Below are 19,729 nucleotides of genomic sequence, written 5' to 3'. Positions count from 1 at the left end.
GATCCTAATAGGGGAGAATATGTCTTAATACCAACTGCGATAGTTTGTCGTACAAGGTGAGATAACATTATCATTACATAAAAGTAATTTTTCGGCATATGTATCGAAACAATAGTAAAAGATACATGTTCTTAATTGCTCTACAATGTTTTTTTCATCCCAATTTGCTTATTTTGGAATTTACAAGATGATTTAAAACGAAATGCAACATGTAACTAGAACAATTAAACTCGTCGATTAGGTATTTTAAATATGAATCACACTTTGCTAATCCATTTAACAACATTTTAGCATTTTCCTTATGACTTTCGTCACAATTGAATACAGGCATATCAATTTTAGTAGTACGACTGAAATTGAAATGGACTGTTGTTTTGGGTTCACGTGAATCTGCCTTTTGAGAGTTTTGCCTTACCAGATCTAAATCTTTATCATGATTTATTTATTTATTTATTATTTAGTTTTTTTTAGCAAGTTCTAACCACAATTGTCTTGTATTCTGAGTAGGTTTCCAGACTTTTATACGATCTATTGAATGAATTCCACAGGACTCACCTGTAAGTGGATCTACCAATTCAGACATTTTGTCAGTGACTTTTTGTTTACAAAGCAACTGTCCTTTAATAGAAATGAAAGAATTTACTGATTTGCTTGTCTATTGTCGAGCTAAGATGGCCTTGAAGTAAAAATACTAAATCATTTTCTTTTATGATACATTTATCTTCTTGTAACTTATTGTACTTTTCGTTTCCTGACTTCCCCCCCCCCCCTTTTCTGCGAAAGTCTGGCATAATAAGCTTATTTTCCTAATTTTAAAGGTTCATTTTCATCATATTCGTCATTTATCACAGTTCCAAAATGCTGAAACACAAAATATTGCGGTTTTACATTAAGGTGAAGAGTGGCTGGATTTGAATAATTCAATAATACTACTGAATAATTCAATAATACTACTGAATAATTCAATAATATGACAATTTGAGGGATATACTTTCCCAAGTTACATAATCGTCGTTACACAACAATTTAAACAGACGATTAGTCTCTCTACGGATCCTTTCAACTATCGAGCTTTTGCCTGATATGGGTTTATGTAGTGAATTTTGATTCCATATTCATTCATTTTTTTTCTTTAAACTTGTTATAAATTAAACAACTACCATTATCGACAAAAACCAAATTTAAACTCTAAGAAGCGGAAAATAATGTTGTTCTAAACACTTATAACACATCTGGTGGTGCATTTCTGATTGGAAACACTGCATAATGTCTACTGAAAATATCTAACACTGACAAAGCAAACATATTTCTATTGTGAGAAGCTGGATACGGTGCTAAAAATATCTAAAGAGAGCATATCTCGTATATTCTTTATTACTACAGTTTGTGATGGTTTAACTGGCGAGGAAGTTTCTACTCTTGTTCACTTGCATCTATACAATCTCAAATATAATCACAGAAACATCTCTTCTCATTAATTTCCAGTAACAATATTTTTTAACAAAAGCAATAGTCTTTTCAAAAACCAAAATTGCACTGTTCATGGAATTTTTTAAAAACATCCTGTACCTTAAAAAGGTGGTATAGAAATTTTCTAAGAATCTGGGAAATGGTAGTTTTTATTTAACAATACACCACTATCCGATTTGTAAAAATTTTAGATGTTTTTTACACCTCTTACATACGGATCATTAGGATTTTTCAAAAACTTGGTTATCTTTTCGTATGCTGGGCTTTTCTTTTGCTTACTTCTAAGTTCTTCAAGAGTAAAATTTCCAAAACATGAAAATAAAACTTCAAATTTATTAATTTCATGCCTTTTCCGTTTCTGGGTGCACTATAATTCGGAAGGGAGCAAGTCCCTGAAACAAAATATTACCTGAGGCTACTGAGCTACAATCCGTTATGTATGATAGAAATGATCATGATCCCAACGATGATGTGCTAACAATACTTCTTGGGCTAAATCACGCTTTAATTGATTGAAGCTAATTTCACAACTCTTGTGAAAGCTAGAGATCCATTTAAATATCCAAAAGCATTCTAAGTAAATTGCTATATTTTCTATTCCAATAAAAGCTGTCCAAGATCTACATCTCTCAGGAAGAGAAACCTGTACACACTTGAGGACATTTTAGCTCCGCCTTTTCGTTAACTAACACCAGATGCCATCACCAGTCAAACATGCAAATCATCATCTGCTATGGAAGCAGATCTAGAGCTGAGTGAAAAAATCGCCAAAATAGCTGTAAAATGTACTATTTTGATAAGGGTTGAAAAACTAGTCTTATATCTTTATAAGTTGATGATATACTTGATCTTCCTATATTAGTAATATTTATTATTACGTTCTTCTTACTTAAAAAAAATAAGTAAAATAAGATTAGATGATTCCAATGTACAATTTTAAATAGTACTAAATTAATTATTGATAAATGCAAGCACGAATATTTTCATCTTTCATGAGAAAATAAATATTTTCAATACTGTAGCAAGGTTCTATTTAATAATTTTATTTTTCAGGTAATACACTGTAGGCTACAGCAGTCATGTTTCCCAACCAGAAAATACTGGTTATTGTGTTTGCCACCAGGAGTGGTCTTAGCAGCGGGTGGTTTGTTATGTTACGCATTTTTAGAAACTGAAGAGAATTATAAATTTGTCCACAGTACTTGGCATGCGACAATGGCATTGTCCATAGTGTTTCTATTGCCATTTAGGAAAGAAGTTAAAGGTATGAGTATTAAAATTAGATCACTAGTAATATATTATATAAAATATAATTGAAGACTTCGAATAATAATATCTCTAGAAATCGACCTTTGTTTGCGCTACAACAACTCTAGTAGCAATGTTGGTTGGTCTATCGTTGAGGATTGAATGGAATTTAGTCAAAACGGTGGGTGATGATCGGTGCGAGCCTATAGCGGAAAACCTTAAGTTGGCCCAACGTTGATTAAATGTACGGTTGGCCAACCAACCAATTTTTCTCCCGACCTTCACGTAACGATACTAGAATTGACTGTTTTCCCAACAAAGAAATACGTTTCTTTAGCGTTGGCTAAATGTCGGGGAACCGCTCTTTTGGTTCGGTAGTGGTTTGGGTGGAAAATGATTGCCGAAGTGGCCAAACCTGACGTTGGGCCAATGTTGGTATGTCGCATTGCAACCATTTTCCCAACATTGGGCCAACCGATTTTGCTACTAGGAAATATTCCATGGTGACTCTTCCTTTAGCAATATGTGCTAATAGCGGAAGTTTCCACTCCATATTTGAGATACCGTTTTGTCCACGAAGTCTTCAATTATCTATAAAAATAGTTTCTTTTTCTGTCTAATGGTTAACGTAATTTAGTATCTGATAAGAGCCATCATTGATATATTAATCCATTAATTTACTATGAGGAAATTTAGTTTGAAAAATTTATAATTTAGCTTTTGTGTGAAATCGTATTCAGATAAATAAAATTCCAAGCAAAGCAATGCAGTTGAAGAAATGTATTCTTAAACTGCACACAGCTCAATAATTTATTTATTCAGTTATATTGCTTTCTTCAGTTTCATTTATCTGACGAAGGACGTTTAGCTTTATTTCTTATAACGAAGAACAGTTAACCCTTTTAAAATCTGTCAAGAGTTTATTCAAAGGATTGTAGATGTGCATTTGAGTTATGAGTTTTATATATATAATGCGGATGTTCTTTTAAAAATTTGTTGCTCGTAGCCTAATTAACTTAGATTTATGGTTTTTACGAGGGGCGTAAATAAGGGCCCCGCAGACCCCGCAGTGCGCGGGGGCCCAAGCCATCAGGGGGCCCCAAATTGTAAAGTGGGACGTAGAGAAGGGGCCCCACTCCACACTGTCTGCGGCGGGACCCCCAAGACTTAAGTTACGAGACTGGTTTTTACGTCATTGTTTTAGGATTAGGCTTGAATGTATTAGACTTCTGAATGATAATCATATGTCACAATCTATAAATTCAAGAGAAATTTGGAAAATTTTCAGATGTAAAATAATTTTTGGCACCCTAATTAAGATCCAGGTTCAGGTACCCTGAAAAATACTACATGCTTGCAAAGTTTAATTGAAGCATAGTTAGTAAATAAAGTGAAACCTGTCTATGTTGGCCACCGTCGGTTCCATTGGAATGCAGCCAGCTTAGACAGGTGGCCAACTTAGAGAAAATGAATGTTCTTCTTTAAATATATAACAATAACTATTATAGGTCGTAGTAAGCAGTTCTTATGCAGGATATTATGTATTAGCCTATATTTAATAAATTTAGTATTTATTTCTGTCAATCTTAGTATATTTTATTTGTAATTTCAACGTGCTAATTAGCTACAAAACACTACGGCACTTTTTTTTTCTCCTCCACCTACGCCGGTAGATGAGAAGATGTCAGTACCAGAAATATTCGAAACATTCAGTGTGTCTCGCCCTTTGCGTTGAGTAGGGAAACATTAAACGCGACCTATTATGCATCTGGAAGATGGTTGTTTACCAGTGAGCAACGGAAGCAGCAATATCCTCTATTTTATTTAAATTAATTTATCATTCTTTTCAACTCACTGTAACATTGATTCCATCGTTATCTGTTCTAAACTTTCTCCAACTCCCCAGGAGGAAATTAAGTCGAAAACGTGATGGAAACAAAAGACCAAAAGACATCCAAATCTGTATGAATGGAAGCTCTAACAGCACTATTTAGCCATAAAAGCAATTTATATATAATACATACAGCAGTAAAATAGTTCCTGAAAGGCTTTCCAAAAAATGAAAGTAACTTGGATGTCAAACATACAGAGCTTAATATAACATTAAAAGCTTAGGAAGAACATTGCTTCAATGTGGCCAAGTTACAAGATAGACAGATGCCAACTTATAGAGTAAAAAGTAATGTATGTCAACTTAGGCAGGTGGCCAACTCATAGAATAAGAAGTAATGTATATATTATGGGAAAATCTAAACTCCATAGAGAGGAGGCCATCTTAGGCGGTGGCCAACTTAGAAAGGTGGCCAAGTTAACAGGTTTCACTGTATGAAGATAAGATCGTTTTTCCGAACCAAGCAAAAGTTCCGTAGCTAATGCGTAGATATGAAACTTTTTCGCAACAATTTTGATATTTTGTAGCATTAATTTCCACAATTTTCGCATTTATGTCGCATTTATTTTTTAAATGTAGCAAAAGTTTTTCTTTTTTAATATGGTACTTGTAAACAGTATATTTTTTTGGTACGTAAGGTGTATCTGATACAAAAACGAGGATATACCTTAATTAGGTACACATTCTAGCTAATGTATTTACTGAAATATAGAAATTAATGCAAACTTTTAAACACTTCCTCTAACCTCATACTTAGTTAAAGGATAACATGTAGCAAGACATTATCAATTCTTCTTTTAAGTTTGTTCTTCTGTCAGTAACAATCATATTATACTTGGAAAAGAATCTCTTGGCATCAACACTCGAGACTGGCAACCATATTGAATGTGCTGACAGCAAATGGCCTGTGCTTATCTTTTAAACTGTTTAACAATGATACAATCTCAACTTCCTTATCACTGTTGAGCAACCAACAAATGATGAACCTTTTCACCACAAAACACAGTCAACGATTTAAACAACAGTTCAGTTTTGTTAGTGTCTACATCTTTATGAAGTGAAATAGTATCTGGATCAAATAACTCGCAGAGCTTTTCGTACTCTCTACACAGAATTGTTGTCACTTGCTTGCGTGTAATTTTGCAGCTTCATCAATACTTTTGACACTCAGTTCTCAAGTTTACTTCAACTACAGCTGGTGAGAAGCACTACTCTTTTTAATTAGCTCTGCAGTAGCAGACCCAAATTTTCCTGCTTGAACTAACTCTAATTTATTTTGCAAGTTTTCGTTTTCCCGACAATAAAGTGAGCATGATAGTCCTGGCTGGACTTAGTGACGCAGAAAGAGACGTTGAAAATCCCAGACAGTGACATCACGTCATGCAATTTTACAGATTTTGTGGAGAACTTAATTTAGCATCGTACACATTTCCGATAAAATACAAAGATTTTTAAGTTAAAATGCCCTTTTTAGTTATTATTTGCAACTAGCAGCGTTCACCCCGCTTCGCTGCGGTCACCCCGGAACGCAATAAACTTTGTTACTTAGATAATTTTTACTTTTTCGCTTTCAAGTGATATGATAAAAACCATAGAAGATTGCAGTAAATGTTAACATTATATCGCCTGTCATTTATGTTAACCCGCCCCGCTTCGCTGCGGTCACCCCCGAACGCAATAAACTTTGTTACTTAGATAATTTTTACTTTTTCGCTTTCAAGTGATATGATAAAAACCATTATAACGCCTGTCATTTATGTTAACCCGCCGAGTGACACGGTCATGCGGGTTGCATATACATACGTTTATTTTTATACCTATGATGAACTAACAAAGGATTTGTACGTAATGGACACCTGAATGGTCAATTATCTCAAGACACTGGTAATTGAAAATTAAAGTGATATGATAAAAACCATCTAGGGTCCAAATCCTAATAACCCCCCAAAAATAAAAGAAATTGGTTCAGCCGTATTAGCGTGATGAGCGGACAAAGGATTTGTACGTTCTCTTTTATATATATAGACTAGCAGCGTTCACCCCGCTTCGCTGCGGTCACCCCGGAACGCAATAAACTTTGTTACTTAGATAATTTTTACTTTTTCGCTTTCAAGTGATATGATAAAAACCATAGAAGATTGCACTAATGTTAACATTATATCGCCTGTCATTTATGTTAACCCGCCCCGCTTCGCTGCGGTCACCCCAACCCGCCCCGCTTCGCTGCGGTCATCCCGGAACGCAATAAACTTTGTTACTTAGATAATTTTTACTTTTTCGCTTTCAAGTGATTTATAGCGCCTGTCAGTTATGTTAACCCGCCGAGTCACAGGGTCATGCGGGTTGCATATAAATACGTTTATTTTTATACCTATGATGAACTAATAACAAAGGATTTGTACGTATGGACACCTGAATGGTCAATTATCTCAAGACACTGGTAATTGAAAATTAAAGTGATATGATAAAAACCATCTAGGGTCCACATCCTAACAACCCCCCAAAAATGAAAGAAATCGGTTCAGCCGTATTAGCGTGATGAGCGGACAAAGGATTTTTTGTACGTATTGACACCTGATTGGTCAATTATCTCAAGACACTGGTAATTGAAAATTAAAGTGATATGATAAAAACCATCTAGGGTCCAAATCCTAACAACCCCCCAAAAATGAAAGAAATCGGTTCAGCCGTATTAGCGTGATGAGCGGACAAAGGATTTTGTGCGTTCTCTTTTATATATATAGATAATTCCACTTTTTCGCTTTCATTTGCATTTATCGCAAGTAATACCGAATTTCGCAAAAATTCGCGATAATATAAACGTAATTTCTAGCTCTGAAACGAAGAGTTTGAGGATTCCTGAAACATATAAAACGTTTTCTTAATGTTTCGTACATATCGTATTTGCGAAAAAGTTTCGTCTCTGCTAATACGACATTCAGATAGAATAAAAGCCTTCCCTATGTAAACGCCAGTACGTGATATTTTTGAATAAAATAGGGGCCGAAAAGGCACTTAGTACTTAACTAAGTATCTGTAAATACCAGCTAAATGACACTTGGCCATGAATTTACATGGTAGTTCAAGGATTTTAAAGGGGTTAAAAGCTTTGATTACTTTTATTATTCATTGTTACTTTAACTATCTTTGCTCTGTAAACAAATTAGCAGGGTGGTTTTAAGCAATACCGACAACGTTGCTAACGAAAGTATTTCTGCACCAAGGTTGGTCTGTATTTTTTTTCTTTCTTTCTTATCTTGGTGTAACGAATCACCTTCCAAACGTTATCGGTATTGTTTACGAATGCCCTGTATAATAATACACTATGCAATATTTCATTACTATCTAATAATTAATTATATATATAGCGCGTTATGGTATGCAAAGAACACATACTTAAGACATTGTAAACTCACTTACGTTGTGTTCTATATAGCAGTATTTTGTTCATAACTTCGGTAACTTTATTTACGCTGCTACCTGTAGTAAATAAACATCGAAATTGTAAGGAACAAAATATTAATACAGAACGTAACATATGTGAGTTCGTAGTTTTAATACAGGGTGTCTCAAAAGTCCCCTGACATAGGGTACCTATTGTTATCAGAGCTACAACAAAATGTAAGAGGGGGGAAACCGTCTGCAAATATTATGTTTTCAATCTAAAGTGAAGGGTTTTTTAAAATCGGACGAGCCGTTTGGGCTGTACACTCTTTATGCGCCCAATGTTAAATAAAAATGCCATTTACCTGGAGCCACAACATAAAGTGAATGGGGACATTTTTGAAATGGGGGTTTGCCATCGACACGTTAGCGTGAAAGACAGTAACTTCATTCACTTATGTTGTGGGTCCAGGTAAATGGCAACATTGCATTTTCATTTAATATTAGGCGCATAGTATACAGCCCAAATGGCTCGTCCGATTTAAAAAAAATAAATCTTCACTTTAGCTTGAAAACATCATATTTGGAAACTCTTTCTCCTCTTACATTTTGTAGTAACTCTTATAATAACGGAGTTACCCTATGTCAGCGGACTTTTGAGACAGCCTGTGTATTGTATATTCCAACAAACCTTTCTTTAAAAAGTCAATAAAACTATGATGTTAAATTTCACAATTACAAAAAAAAAAAAAAAAAAAAAAAAAAAAAAGCTATGAACCAATCTAGTCTTCCCAAGATGGTGTCTGTAATGTGTGTTTCCGTTCAGAAGTGATGTCCTTTAGTAATTTACTGGTGTTATTATTATTATTTTTTTCCAATAACTTCAGAACAAATGGACCATTTAAAGGCAGATATTTGTTGGGTTAGTGTCAGTATAGTAAGTGAAGTTTTCGCTAAAATGTCAAATAATTAACACTTAGAGTGAAGAAAATTTGACTTAGAGTTGGGAAAACCTTCAAAGTATAATATAATACGTAGTCGACATTACTATAGAAGTAATATCTGTCTGTGCTGCACATTCTCTTTCGTACAGCTTAGTTCCCTCTCTTTCGTAAATGTTCTCTGCTTGTGTGAACGTAAACGATTTTACTCTATAGAGGGACTCTGCATAGAGAATGTATGTCTCTAACTGCTGCTGTGTAGCAGCATACGATATGAGATCCTAGAATAACTTAACACAGAACAGTAAAGTCAAAGATTATACTTGCTTCAGTCCTACTGATTTCAGTGACACGAAGTTAAAAACGTTACCCTAAAACATATTTAAAAAGAAAGAAAAATAATAATAAAATCTCAACGTGTGAGGTAAATACATTCACTGAAGGCAAGTATCGAAGAATAACGGTCATTATCCTTGAAATAATCGGTCAATAATAGTGTTGGCAGTCAGGGTCCAAGGGTTTTCACTCGGGCTGGCTTGGTTCACAGGTCAGCAAGCCAGCCCACAGCAGCTTGCAGATTCAGTTTGGATATAGGGAGATTCAGATCCCGGAAAGTACATTTGTTTGGAGACATTCAAATAATTGGTTCACGTAACAACACTTGGAATCAACGATTACGTAGACAAAGGTAAGTGAAGGTGCAATTCTCTTTCTCTCTATCTCCCTTCTATTTGACGGCTGGCACTTTTATTGGAAGGACAAACGCAGCCATATTGTTGTTTATTTACTTGTGAGCCCCATGTTTATCACTATATATGCCATAAACTGTGCAACTTCCCTGTTTTGAGATAAAAGTTTGTAGTCTAAGCTGGCGATTCAGTGAAATTAAATGTTCAGTAATGTTAAAAAAAGACTGGTCCCTTAGTTACACGCTTTTTATTTATAAACTTTGTAGCATTATTTCACGCAATGCCTGTAATAATATCTGAACAAAACAAAAATTGTGCACATTTGCTTGACTTTTCACATGTAGATGAAAGTGTAGGGCTTAAGAAATGTTAAGTGGCCAGGATTTTTTAAACATTACTCTGTATTTTCATGTTAAATCAAAGTTCTTATGCTTACAACAAAGTAGTGTAGTTCCTACAAATAATAAACCCAATAACTAGTCTACCAAACTACATTTTTGCCTCCATATTCAGTGCGGGGCGAGATATTGTATCCATATTTGAGAGTTCCGCTGTTTACCTTAACGTGCCTAGATGAATTCACTAAGCCAGAAGAGCAGGAGTAAAGTGGCCAACTCCTTTCCCTTGTCTTGCTTATACAGCCTTACTATGCAGGGTGTTTCAAAACAACACCGACAACGTTTGAGAGGTGATCCCTGACACCAAGATAAAACAAAAAGTATAGGCCAACCTAGGTGCATAAATGCTTGCTTTCGGAGTTGTTATAGGCTGCCAAAAACATGAAAAAATGAACGTTAAAGGTCCATAGCTTCAATAGTATGGGACCTACCGTAGTTGGGTTAAGACTTCAGTTGGAACTGGCATGTGCCCCACCCAAATATCCATGTTTTAGAATCCCGCGGTACTTCCGCAACAATTTTTATAAAGCTAGTTGGTGAGCATTTCAAATTATAGCCCGTAGCCAAACTCCCTCTAGAGAAATTATTGCATGAGTCTCGGAGGATTCTGAAACTTGTATTTTTGGATAGGGCACATATTAGTTCCTAAGTGAAGTCTTGACCCGACTACGTTTGGTCCCATAGTATTGGAGCTATGGACCTGTAAAGATTATTTTTTTTCATGTTTTTGGTAGTCTGTAACTCCGAAATGACGGATTTTTGCACCCAGGTTGGTCTATAATTTTTGTCTTATCTTGGTGTCAGGAATCACCTCCCAAACGTTGTCTGTGTTGTTTTGAAACACCCTGTATATTTCTTATTTTCAATACGTCTATATATTAATCTTAGGATCAATTTCGTTCTAGTATGATGATCACACGGAGATGGTAATGATGTAAAATGAATCATTCATAGTTTAGAGGGGAGGGTGTCGTCAAAAACTGAGACATCTCATTCAATTAGCAACAAAAATATGTATGAAAAGAAAGTAGTAGTCTATACTTTATAAAAGAACGATACGTGTTGGTCAAGGCCGTACGAGATTCTAGCTAGTATCGGAAGTGAGAACCATATGAAAAATCACTAAGAAGTACTTATCCCAAAAGCACTGAAAACTATATGTGTACTTTTCGGAGTTAAGCTATTGTCTTCAGCACGTATCTTTTTAGAAAATTAATATTGATCGTGAAACTACATCCTGTTGAATATCTTCTTCCAAATAACATTACATTTCTTATTCCAGCAGTTTTCAGTTACATTTTCTTATATCTGAACACTCTCTCTTCATAAGCATAGTACTTGTGGAGAAATGTCGAGGTACTCGTACAAAGGAATTTTATGAAGGACTACTGGAATAATAAACACAATGCTATTTGGAAGAAGATAATCAACTGAATGTAGTTCTACAGACAATGCTAATTTTGTAAAAAGATATGTGCTGAGGAAGGCAATAACTTTTTGCAGTAACGTATACAGTTAAATAATTTTGGTTGTTTTTGGGGTAAGCACTTTTTAATGAATAACGAGTATGCATCCTATGAAATCAAGTTACTAAATAATAAGTTCAAAAGTGGATATTACTTTGTGGAAAGAATCTGGAGAAATTACTGAAGAGGGGCGTAATATACCATAGGAGAATGGGCATTCTTGTGGAAGTTTATATATTTTACTAATTTGTTAGAACAAAAATTTTCAGTTCGAATTGGAAATTTAAATCAAACAATGTGTACTTTAACATACTAGTTTTGTCACGTTCCTTTCGTTCTGGAACAGCGAAGTTCCCAATAGTGAAGATTTGGAAATTATAATTACGTTCAGCTGACTCAAAATTACCGAAGAAAGCAACAATTGCTACAACACTACAAAGTTGTGTTAAGACCTTAGTTTCAATCCGCGCAATTATGCTTCGAAACCAGAATATTCCTGGAAAGCTCATTGTCAAACATATCTCGGATCACCATATTCAAAATTTATATGGGAGTCAGCGACATAACATTTTTATTAGATGGTCTCTAAACGTGTTTCATGTATTTGGGGAATAAGACTAATAAGCAATGAATAATCAACCCTTTTGTTGTATTACATCTGTGTGGCCAATGTAATTGCTTGCTTTGCATGTGTAATTAGGAAAAGTTTAGTTATGTATCCTAGTAGAAGTACAATTTAATTTAACTAAAATTTTTATGCATCAGTATTGGAGCTTTCCCATTCTTGCATGATAATTGGTTGAATAATACATACTACTTAGCTTCCATGTTAACTTTAGGTTACTACTTGATATTGCAATTAAAAACAGTAGGCTCGGAATTGTCATATCTGGGTATTTTTTTATTTTTATTCGGATAGTCTTTTTCAAATTGTCAGGATTATTCTTTTATAAAATAAATAATTACCAAATAGTCCAGATACTTTGACTATCCTTAGTAGAGATGTATGCTTTCGAAAGTTCTGTTAATACATGTAGCTTTGTTATTGATTCTTCCTTTGTATCATAAATTCTTACTAGTGTTGTCAATTTTTTTTCGAATATTCTTTCCATTATTCGAATAAGTTGTTCGAACAATTATTCGTGACTATATATCATTCGTTGATTCAAACGATTATTCGTGACTATGTCATTCGTTGATTCAAATAATTATTCGTGACTATATATCGTTCGTTGATTCAAACAATTATTCGTGACGATATATCGTTCGTTGATTCAAACGATTATTCGTGACTATATATCATTCGTTGATTCAAACAATTATTCGTGACGATATATCGTTCGTTGATTCAAACGATTATTCGTGACTATATATCATTCGTTGATTCAAACAATTATTCATGACTATATATTATTTGTTGATTCAAACAATTATTTGTGACTATATATCATTCGTTGATTCAAACAATCATACGTGACCATATATTATTCGTTTATTCAAACAAATCATTCCATCTATTATTTGATTGTATAAACCATACAGTGGTTCGAATAAACCATTCGAACAGTTATTTATGATTTTATGTATCATTTGGTGATTCATACGAATCGTTCACATAATTGCTTATGATTCTATAAATGTTTTATTCAGATAGATCATTCAAAGAACTATTCATAATTCTATAAATTCTTTGGAGAATCAACAAAAAATTCGAATAAATTATTTGTTTTTTGAATAATGCTGTACCCCAGAAGTAAACTAGTTTGCTTTCATTGGTGTTTTTTATTATAAGTTTTATTTTTCTAAAAATATACTTGTTTTCAATTCGACTATGCCCGATTTGAATGGAAAAAAAGAACTTTAAACAAGTCAAAGTGGTTCGAACAATATATACTCAAAGAACAGGTTGTTCCAGTATTCGAATTTTGACAACACTAGTACTAACCATTTAGCATGCAAAGTTTTAATGCATGTGCTTATTGATCGAACAGCTTAATTAAATAAATTTATTGTCATTTAGCAATTGATCGAGACAATTTATATCAACTTCTTATTTGATATAAACATATATTGCACAGTTTTCTGCTAAAATTCATGAAATTATATTTTTCTTCTCACTTTTTTCTGTTATGATATTAATGCATATTTAAATGTTGAAAACATTTGCTGCTAATGTTCCAACAAAAATGATATTTGATTTATTTACTTTTTTTTTTACTTTAGTTAATAAGGTAATTTTTTTCTTTATTTTGTTTGTTTGGTCTTGTCTCTAAAATGTAATGTATACATTTATAAACCAATGTTTTTCCAGATAATAAAATCGATCCCACAGATACAGATGAAATTTCCTCGGAAAGGAACGTAAATGGCAATTGAATGCACAGTATTTGCATGGTAAGGCGGACGGTAAATGACTTCCAGAGGAATGCATTTTTTAATTGCTAACAAATACTAACTTTTAAGGTGTTTTTTGTATCTCTAGAACTTACTGACTTAAAATAATACACTAACGCCGAAATTCAGAAAACGAAACTACTTAAGCTTTATAATTTATTTGTAGAAATCTTCTTTCTCATAATTTGAAGATCTGACGATAACTGAAAGTTTTTTCAAACTAAAGAAAAGTTCAACATACAAAAACCTTTCTATATCAGGAGGGTGGAAATTAACAGTCGTCGCTGAATTCAGTCGTATATATAAGTAGGGGCGCGGTGGCTCAGTGGTAGAGCGTTCACCTCCGGTGCTTGGGGTCCCGGGTTCGATCCCAGCTCGCGCCGTGTGGACTTTGTGGTGGACAAACACCGTGCTCGTGGGTTTTCCCGGGTTCTCCCGTTTCCTCCTACTTTCTTCATTCCACCATTTCATTCATTTCTCATCATCACCGTCTCCTTTAGCCTAACCGGCATAACCGTGGGACGTAAGACTTAAAGATTTCATTTCATTTCAGATTCCACGTTAATCAGTAGGTCCACGTCTCATATAGCCTCGCTGCTGAAAAGGGGCCTTAAACTCAAAATCAACTCAAATTAACTCATTTCATTTCATTCAGTGGTATATATATCATTGAAAGAATGATTATACGCTGAGCAGTGGGTTATTTTAATTATGGGAGGAAACAAGTATAATTTTCATGGAAGATAAACTATATTATTCGCTCGCTCATAGTTACTAAGATCTTCAACTATGTTAGTCAACTTTGCGGCCTAAGCTTTTGGAACTACGTAATACAAGCAACTATAAAACTCTTACGTTCATTCATGGATGGTAGAGCAGCCTGCGGCTAAACACTCACCTCCCAAATAAAATCAGCTTAATTTGTACGTACAAGATTTATAGCCATAAGCACATGGGCGTCGCAATATTTTCTAGGAAGTTGGTAGTCAGGTCATTTCAATTTCGACTACTCTACCTTTACGTATTTACTATTTACCCTATTAAGGTGACTATTAGGTCAATTCAAACCTTTATTATTGTTGTATATATGTAATATTTTACAGCCGAGAACAACCGGACTTATTTCTTATAAATTAATATTTTAAGCACAATATATTAAATTCTCAATGCTGTTATCCGATCTAAAAAAAGAAATTAGTATTTTATTATGAAAACATATACATAATTTTTAGTACTTTTACATTCTTTCACTTTTCTTCCTCCACTGTTTTGAACGATAATTGAAGGCAGTAAGGTTGAAAAACAAATTTGTTGAGAACTTCGTCCAGAAAAATGTATTTCCTGGCGTTTACTCGTTCACAAGAAACTCTCATGACAAGTCGTGTTTTATCATAGTTGATTGGATCAAATATTTTGTGCGACTGAGAGTGTTGAATGATGGTTCCAAATGCACGTCGTGGCAAGAAGTGTTAGTCCGATCACAATTGCGAAATGTACTGCAGGGTAGGACTTGGAAGAATGGTCTAGTAAATCAGTGTACTTGATGTCGTTTTAATTTGTAACGCCCTTATTTGTTCACAGCTCTTACAACGTTTCACCTGCAATAATAATTTTCAAGATTTCAGGAAAGATCATTATTCACAGAAAATGCCTTCCTATTTGCAAGGAGAAAAATGACTTTATAATGATGCAATTAGAGAATCTAAATTTAGAATGAATATTAAATATCTTAATTGTTACTTCGAATCTTCTGGGTAGTTGCATCAATGTGTCTTTTGAGTACTTTTTGCTGTATAGCCAGATCGATGTTCACTCGAAGTATTTAAAATAGCTTACATTAAATTGTTGAAAATATCGAACAAGCGCTTTTCGTGATCTTAGAATATGGTCACCAACTGCCACACATGATTTTGGACGGAAAAAAAAATATCAAAACAGTTGAAGAACGTTAGTAATTGTCTTCAATTCGGTAGAATATTTAGGTATGTTTGTACTAACGCAAGAAACTCAAACCGCGAAGCTGTGCAAACTATTCCTGCATTATTTCGGAGAGCTTCAATACTACAGGAAGAAAGTTCTCACCAAATGATCGAACTGAGATATTTTACAATCCATCTACTTTTATAAAGCAAGAGCATATTCAGCGCCAACTTTCTTCGAGATGGACTTTTTCGAAGAAACTTTATTTGAATACAAGAATCCAGGGAGGGACACTTCCCTCAAGCCCCTCTGCCGACATCCATGCATACGCATAATGAAAGTTTGACCTCTTCCTTTAAATATGGATTTACACGAGTGTCCTGTTAACAATAGTGACCAATCACAGCTTAATGCGAATGTGTATGTTTTGCAAGTGAAGTATCAGAACCATGTTTTTCGATTTTCGCTGAAGACGCATGCAGTTCTTCATTCCATGTTAAAACTGTTGGTTCGTGTTTCATGTTGCCTGAGTATTGAGAAAAATTAAAATGTTTAGACAACTGAATAATCGAAAAATCAAACCTATATATATATATATATATATTTACTTATTTTTATCTAATTCCAATTGTAATTAAGGCTTCTGGCAAACTTACATTTGCATTTTCTGTATAGTGTAGGCCTACAATAAGTCAAGTTCATATAGTGGTCTTATATGAGAAATTTGAGCAGTCTCGCTGCTTTTGTGATAGGTTGTGCTCATGTAAGGGCATACTAGTAATAATAATAATAATAATAATAATAATAATAATAATAATAATAATAATAATAATACAGTAATATTATTATTATTATTATTATTATTATCCTGCTAGCCTTTTGTTTATATCCCATTATATAGGAATTGACTCCTTTCTGCTCAAATATAAAAAACAGAGTAATCGTCAGCATATTTAAATTATGCATCAGTATTTAAGACAGCGAAAATGAAGGATGTAATGGATGGTCAGAACGTATTGGAGACATAGGAAGTTTGTACAGAGGTGTAAAACAGATTGACGCGACATATAATGAAGATGGTGATACTGAAGAGGATATTATAATTTCAGATATTGAAAAATATTGTTTCATATTTACATAATCCACTTCCACTGTACATTCAAAATTATTTACCCATGAAAAGTAAATTCCATCCTCATTTGGTGCAAATCGCAAACTTTAGATCTGCTGTATTGAAAAGCTGTTTCTACTTGTTAACAACGTGGAATATGCTAATATATATGGCCAGCAAAAAATAAGTACAATAAACAAATAACAGTTCTTCCAGACTACAAAACCTTTTGTATAGAATAACACAATCTTTGAGCAAAGCACAAAGTTTTCAATTAAAATATTGGTGTGTAACACTCTCGGCAACTAACTGAACATGTGCCTTCATCAGATACAGTGCTGAATATCTGTGTCTGATGAAGCCAAATGTTTAGTTAGCTGCACAAACTTTTACCATCAATATTTTAATTAAAAACTGTGCTTAACTCAGATTTTTTTTTTCTAAATTAACGTACTAAAGCAAAGCTTAAAGGGAAAAAAAATGCAATTGAATGTGACTCCTATTTACTGCAGCCAATTAAATATTCTCAATAACATTGAGGTTTGGAGACTTTAACACACTGCTCAGAATTTCAGGTTTCTAGATCTTTCCTAATTGTTGCTTCAAACAACTTCGGAGCACTACCTTTTTTATTTTGTTTCACTTATTTTACTTACCTGAATAAAGAATGTTACGTAATTGGTCTTCTTTTTCTTTTTCCCTCAAGCATAGGTTGGTGGGCAACATGGAAATTTCAAAACTTTTTTCTCCCTTAGAAGAGCTATTTTATACTTTGATTAGATCTCTTCGTCATAAATGCATCTAGATATTCTATCCTTGTCTTCTTGTTCCTGGTTTTCCTTCTGCCTTTCCCTCTATCAACACAGTGATCCAATCAGAGTGCCGAATAAGATGGTCAAGCATGCTGTTTCTTCTCTATCCTATTATCTTCGACTTTGTTGGTCTAATACGTTATATATTCCGAATAGTAGTTTATAATAAGAACGATCATATCCAGATATTATCAAACTTTTTTTTTTTTTTTTTTTTTTTTTTTTACCTGGATTATGTATATATTTCGATAATCCCTAAAATTATAAGTATACATAACAACCAGATAACTCAAGGCTGGACAAATGAGTGATCTATTTCTAATTGTGTTGTTTCTCGATTCGTTTACTGCCTTTCCACTTTCCCCTACGACACTGATTAACGCTGAAACATCTTCAATCTTTACCGATAATCGAATCTTATGCCACATGAAAGATAAATAGCATAAAATACACTAGTACAATTCTTATATACTATTGTAATAAGTATGTACTTAAAATTAATCACGGCATATTTCCTTTTTTCTTTCTGTTTTGCTTTTGTTTTCGAAGCGGATCGTACAAATTTATTGTGTTAGTTTTGAGCCAATGTAGATTTTTTTTTTCTTTGGCAATCTCGTTCAATTCACGTAGTTCATGCAAAGCAGCCAACAGTAAATATGAAGGCGAGTATTGAGTAGGTTCATATTTGAGTACGAATAAAGGAACATACAAATAAATGATAAATATAAACAAAGAATAAGATTTTTTAAAATTCTCTATTAACTATAAAATTTAGTTTATGTATCGTTATCAACTACTTAATAATTCTTATTTTTTTCCTTTCAGAAACGCCACCTCAGGAAACTCCTTGGAAACCTCAGGGTTCCTTCAAATTTTTACAAGATAACGAAACCGATATGCTGTAGTGAATATGTGCGCGCGAGCTTGTGTGTGTGTATGTGTGTGTGTGTGTGTGTGTGTGTGTGTGTGTGTGTGTGTGTGTGTGTGTGTATGTATGTATGTGGTGTATATTTTCATGGTGCACAAACTCTACCAGGATACAATGTGCCAAACCAAAAGCGAGAGACTGTTTTAATACAAGATGGTATTGTGACATTTGTTTCATATTTTCTTGACGTCGTTAGAGTAGTTTGAAGTAAAAAGTGAAGCAAACCTAATCGTTTTGCTGGTCAATTATAACATAGCAGTGTTGACGAATTCGAATTCACCATGTCGCTCTAGAAATGCTTCTACACTCAGGGACACTTATGACGAGCCAAAAAAGAAGAAAAAAAATCATATTTGTATTTATTACGTTTTTGTATTCCTCATTGACTATGGAAATTTTTTTACTTTCCACTACTTTCTATGTTGTATTGACATCTGTTTGTGTATAGAATCTTGTTTCTCGGTATTTCGTCAAAATTCATGTTGATTAATTCAAATGTGACCTGTTATATTTCATTTCTTTCAACCCTTTCCTTCAATTGTTTTACTACAGGGTGTTCCAGAAGTAGTGGCTCACTTGTTGTTAGGTGCGGTTTCGGTGACTGGGGAGAGGTACTTAGTGCAAGAGTCTGTGATACCTCTGTTACAGGAGAGGGATGATTTTGACACATTGTGGTAGCAGCTAGACAGTGCTCCACCACACTTTGCCCGGATCCACTTTGTGAATTACACCTTCCCCTGGCGGTGGAATTGGTCGTCGGGGAACAGTAAAATGGATGCCACGGTCACTAGACATCAAGCCTCCCGATTTCTTCCTATGGGGACATTCGAAGAACAAGGTATATGCAAAACTCATAAACAGTGTTGCGGAATTGACGACGCGAGTCCCCGAGGAATTCAACAACATTCCCGTTCAGATATGCTAAGATCCGTGCAAAAATGTACTTCTCCGAATGCAGGCATTCATTGATGTTAATGGCCGCCAGGTGGACCTCCAAATGGAGAATAGGGATTAGATACGGTAAAGCACTTGATTTTTAATCATTACTCTCTACCCATAATTTTATTTCATGCCATT

General features: G+C 34.1%; 1 protein-coding gene across 3 annotated transcripts in view; it reads left to right on the top strand.

Moving 5' to 3' along the window:
* LOC145687958 (transmembrane protein 8B) overlaps nt 1-19,153 on the top strand; it is a 1,033,730-nt gene extending 1,014,577 nt beyond the window's left edge. Inside the window, exons 13-15 of one of the 3 annotated variants that reach the window (XR_014131821.1) lie at nt 2,524-2,734; nt 9,482-9,622; nt 18,550-19,153. Coding sequence is in view for 2 of the 3 variants with exons in the window: in XM_081761557.1 (XP_081617683.1) it covers nt 2,524-2,734; nt 18,550-18,629 (291 nt within the window). In the remaining variant the exon portion in view is untranslated. Of the gene's footprint in view, nt 1-2,523; nt 2,735-9,481; nt 9,623-13,798; nt 13,882-18,549 lie in introns of all 3 variants that reach the window. The other 2 variants (XM_081761558.1, XM_081761557.1) reach the window with 2 other exon arrangements.
* The last annotated feature ends 576 nt before the right edge of the window (nt 19,154-19,729 follow it).

Source organism: Thermobia domestica, chromosome 6 (assembly GCF_964235325.1).
Source record: "Thermobia domestica chromosome 6, izTheDome1.hap1.1, whole genome shotgun sequence".
Lineage (NCBI taxonomy): Eukaryota > Metazoa > Arthropoda > Insecta > Zygentoma > Lepismatidae > Thermobia > Thermobia domestica.
Note: the sequence above shows the minus strand (reverse complement) of the source record. Positions and strands in the feature narration are given on the sequence as shown.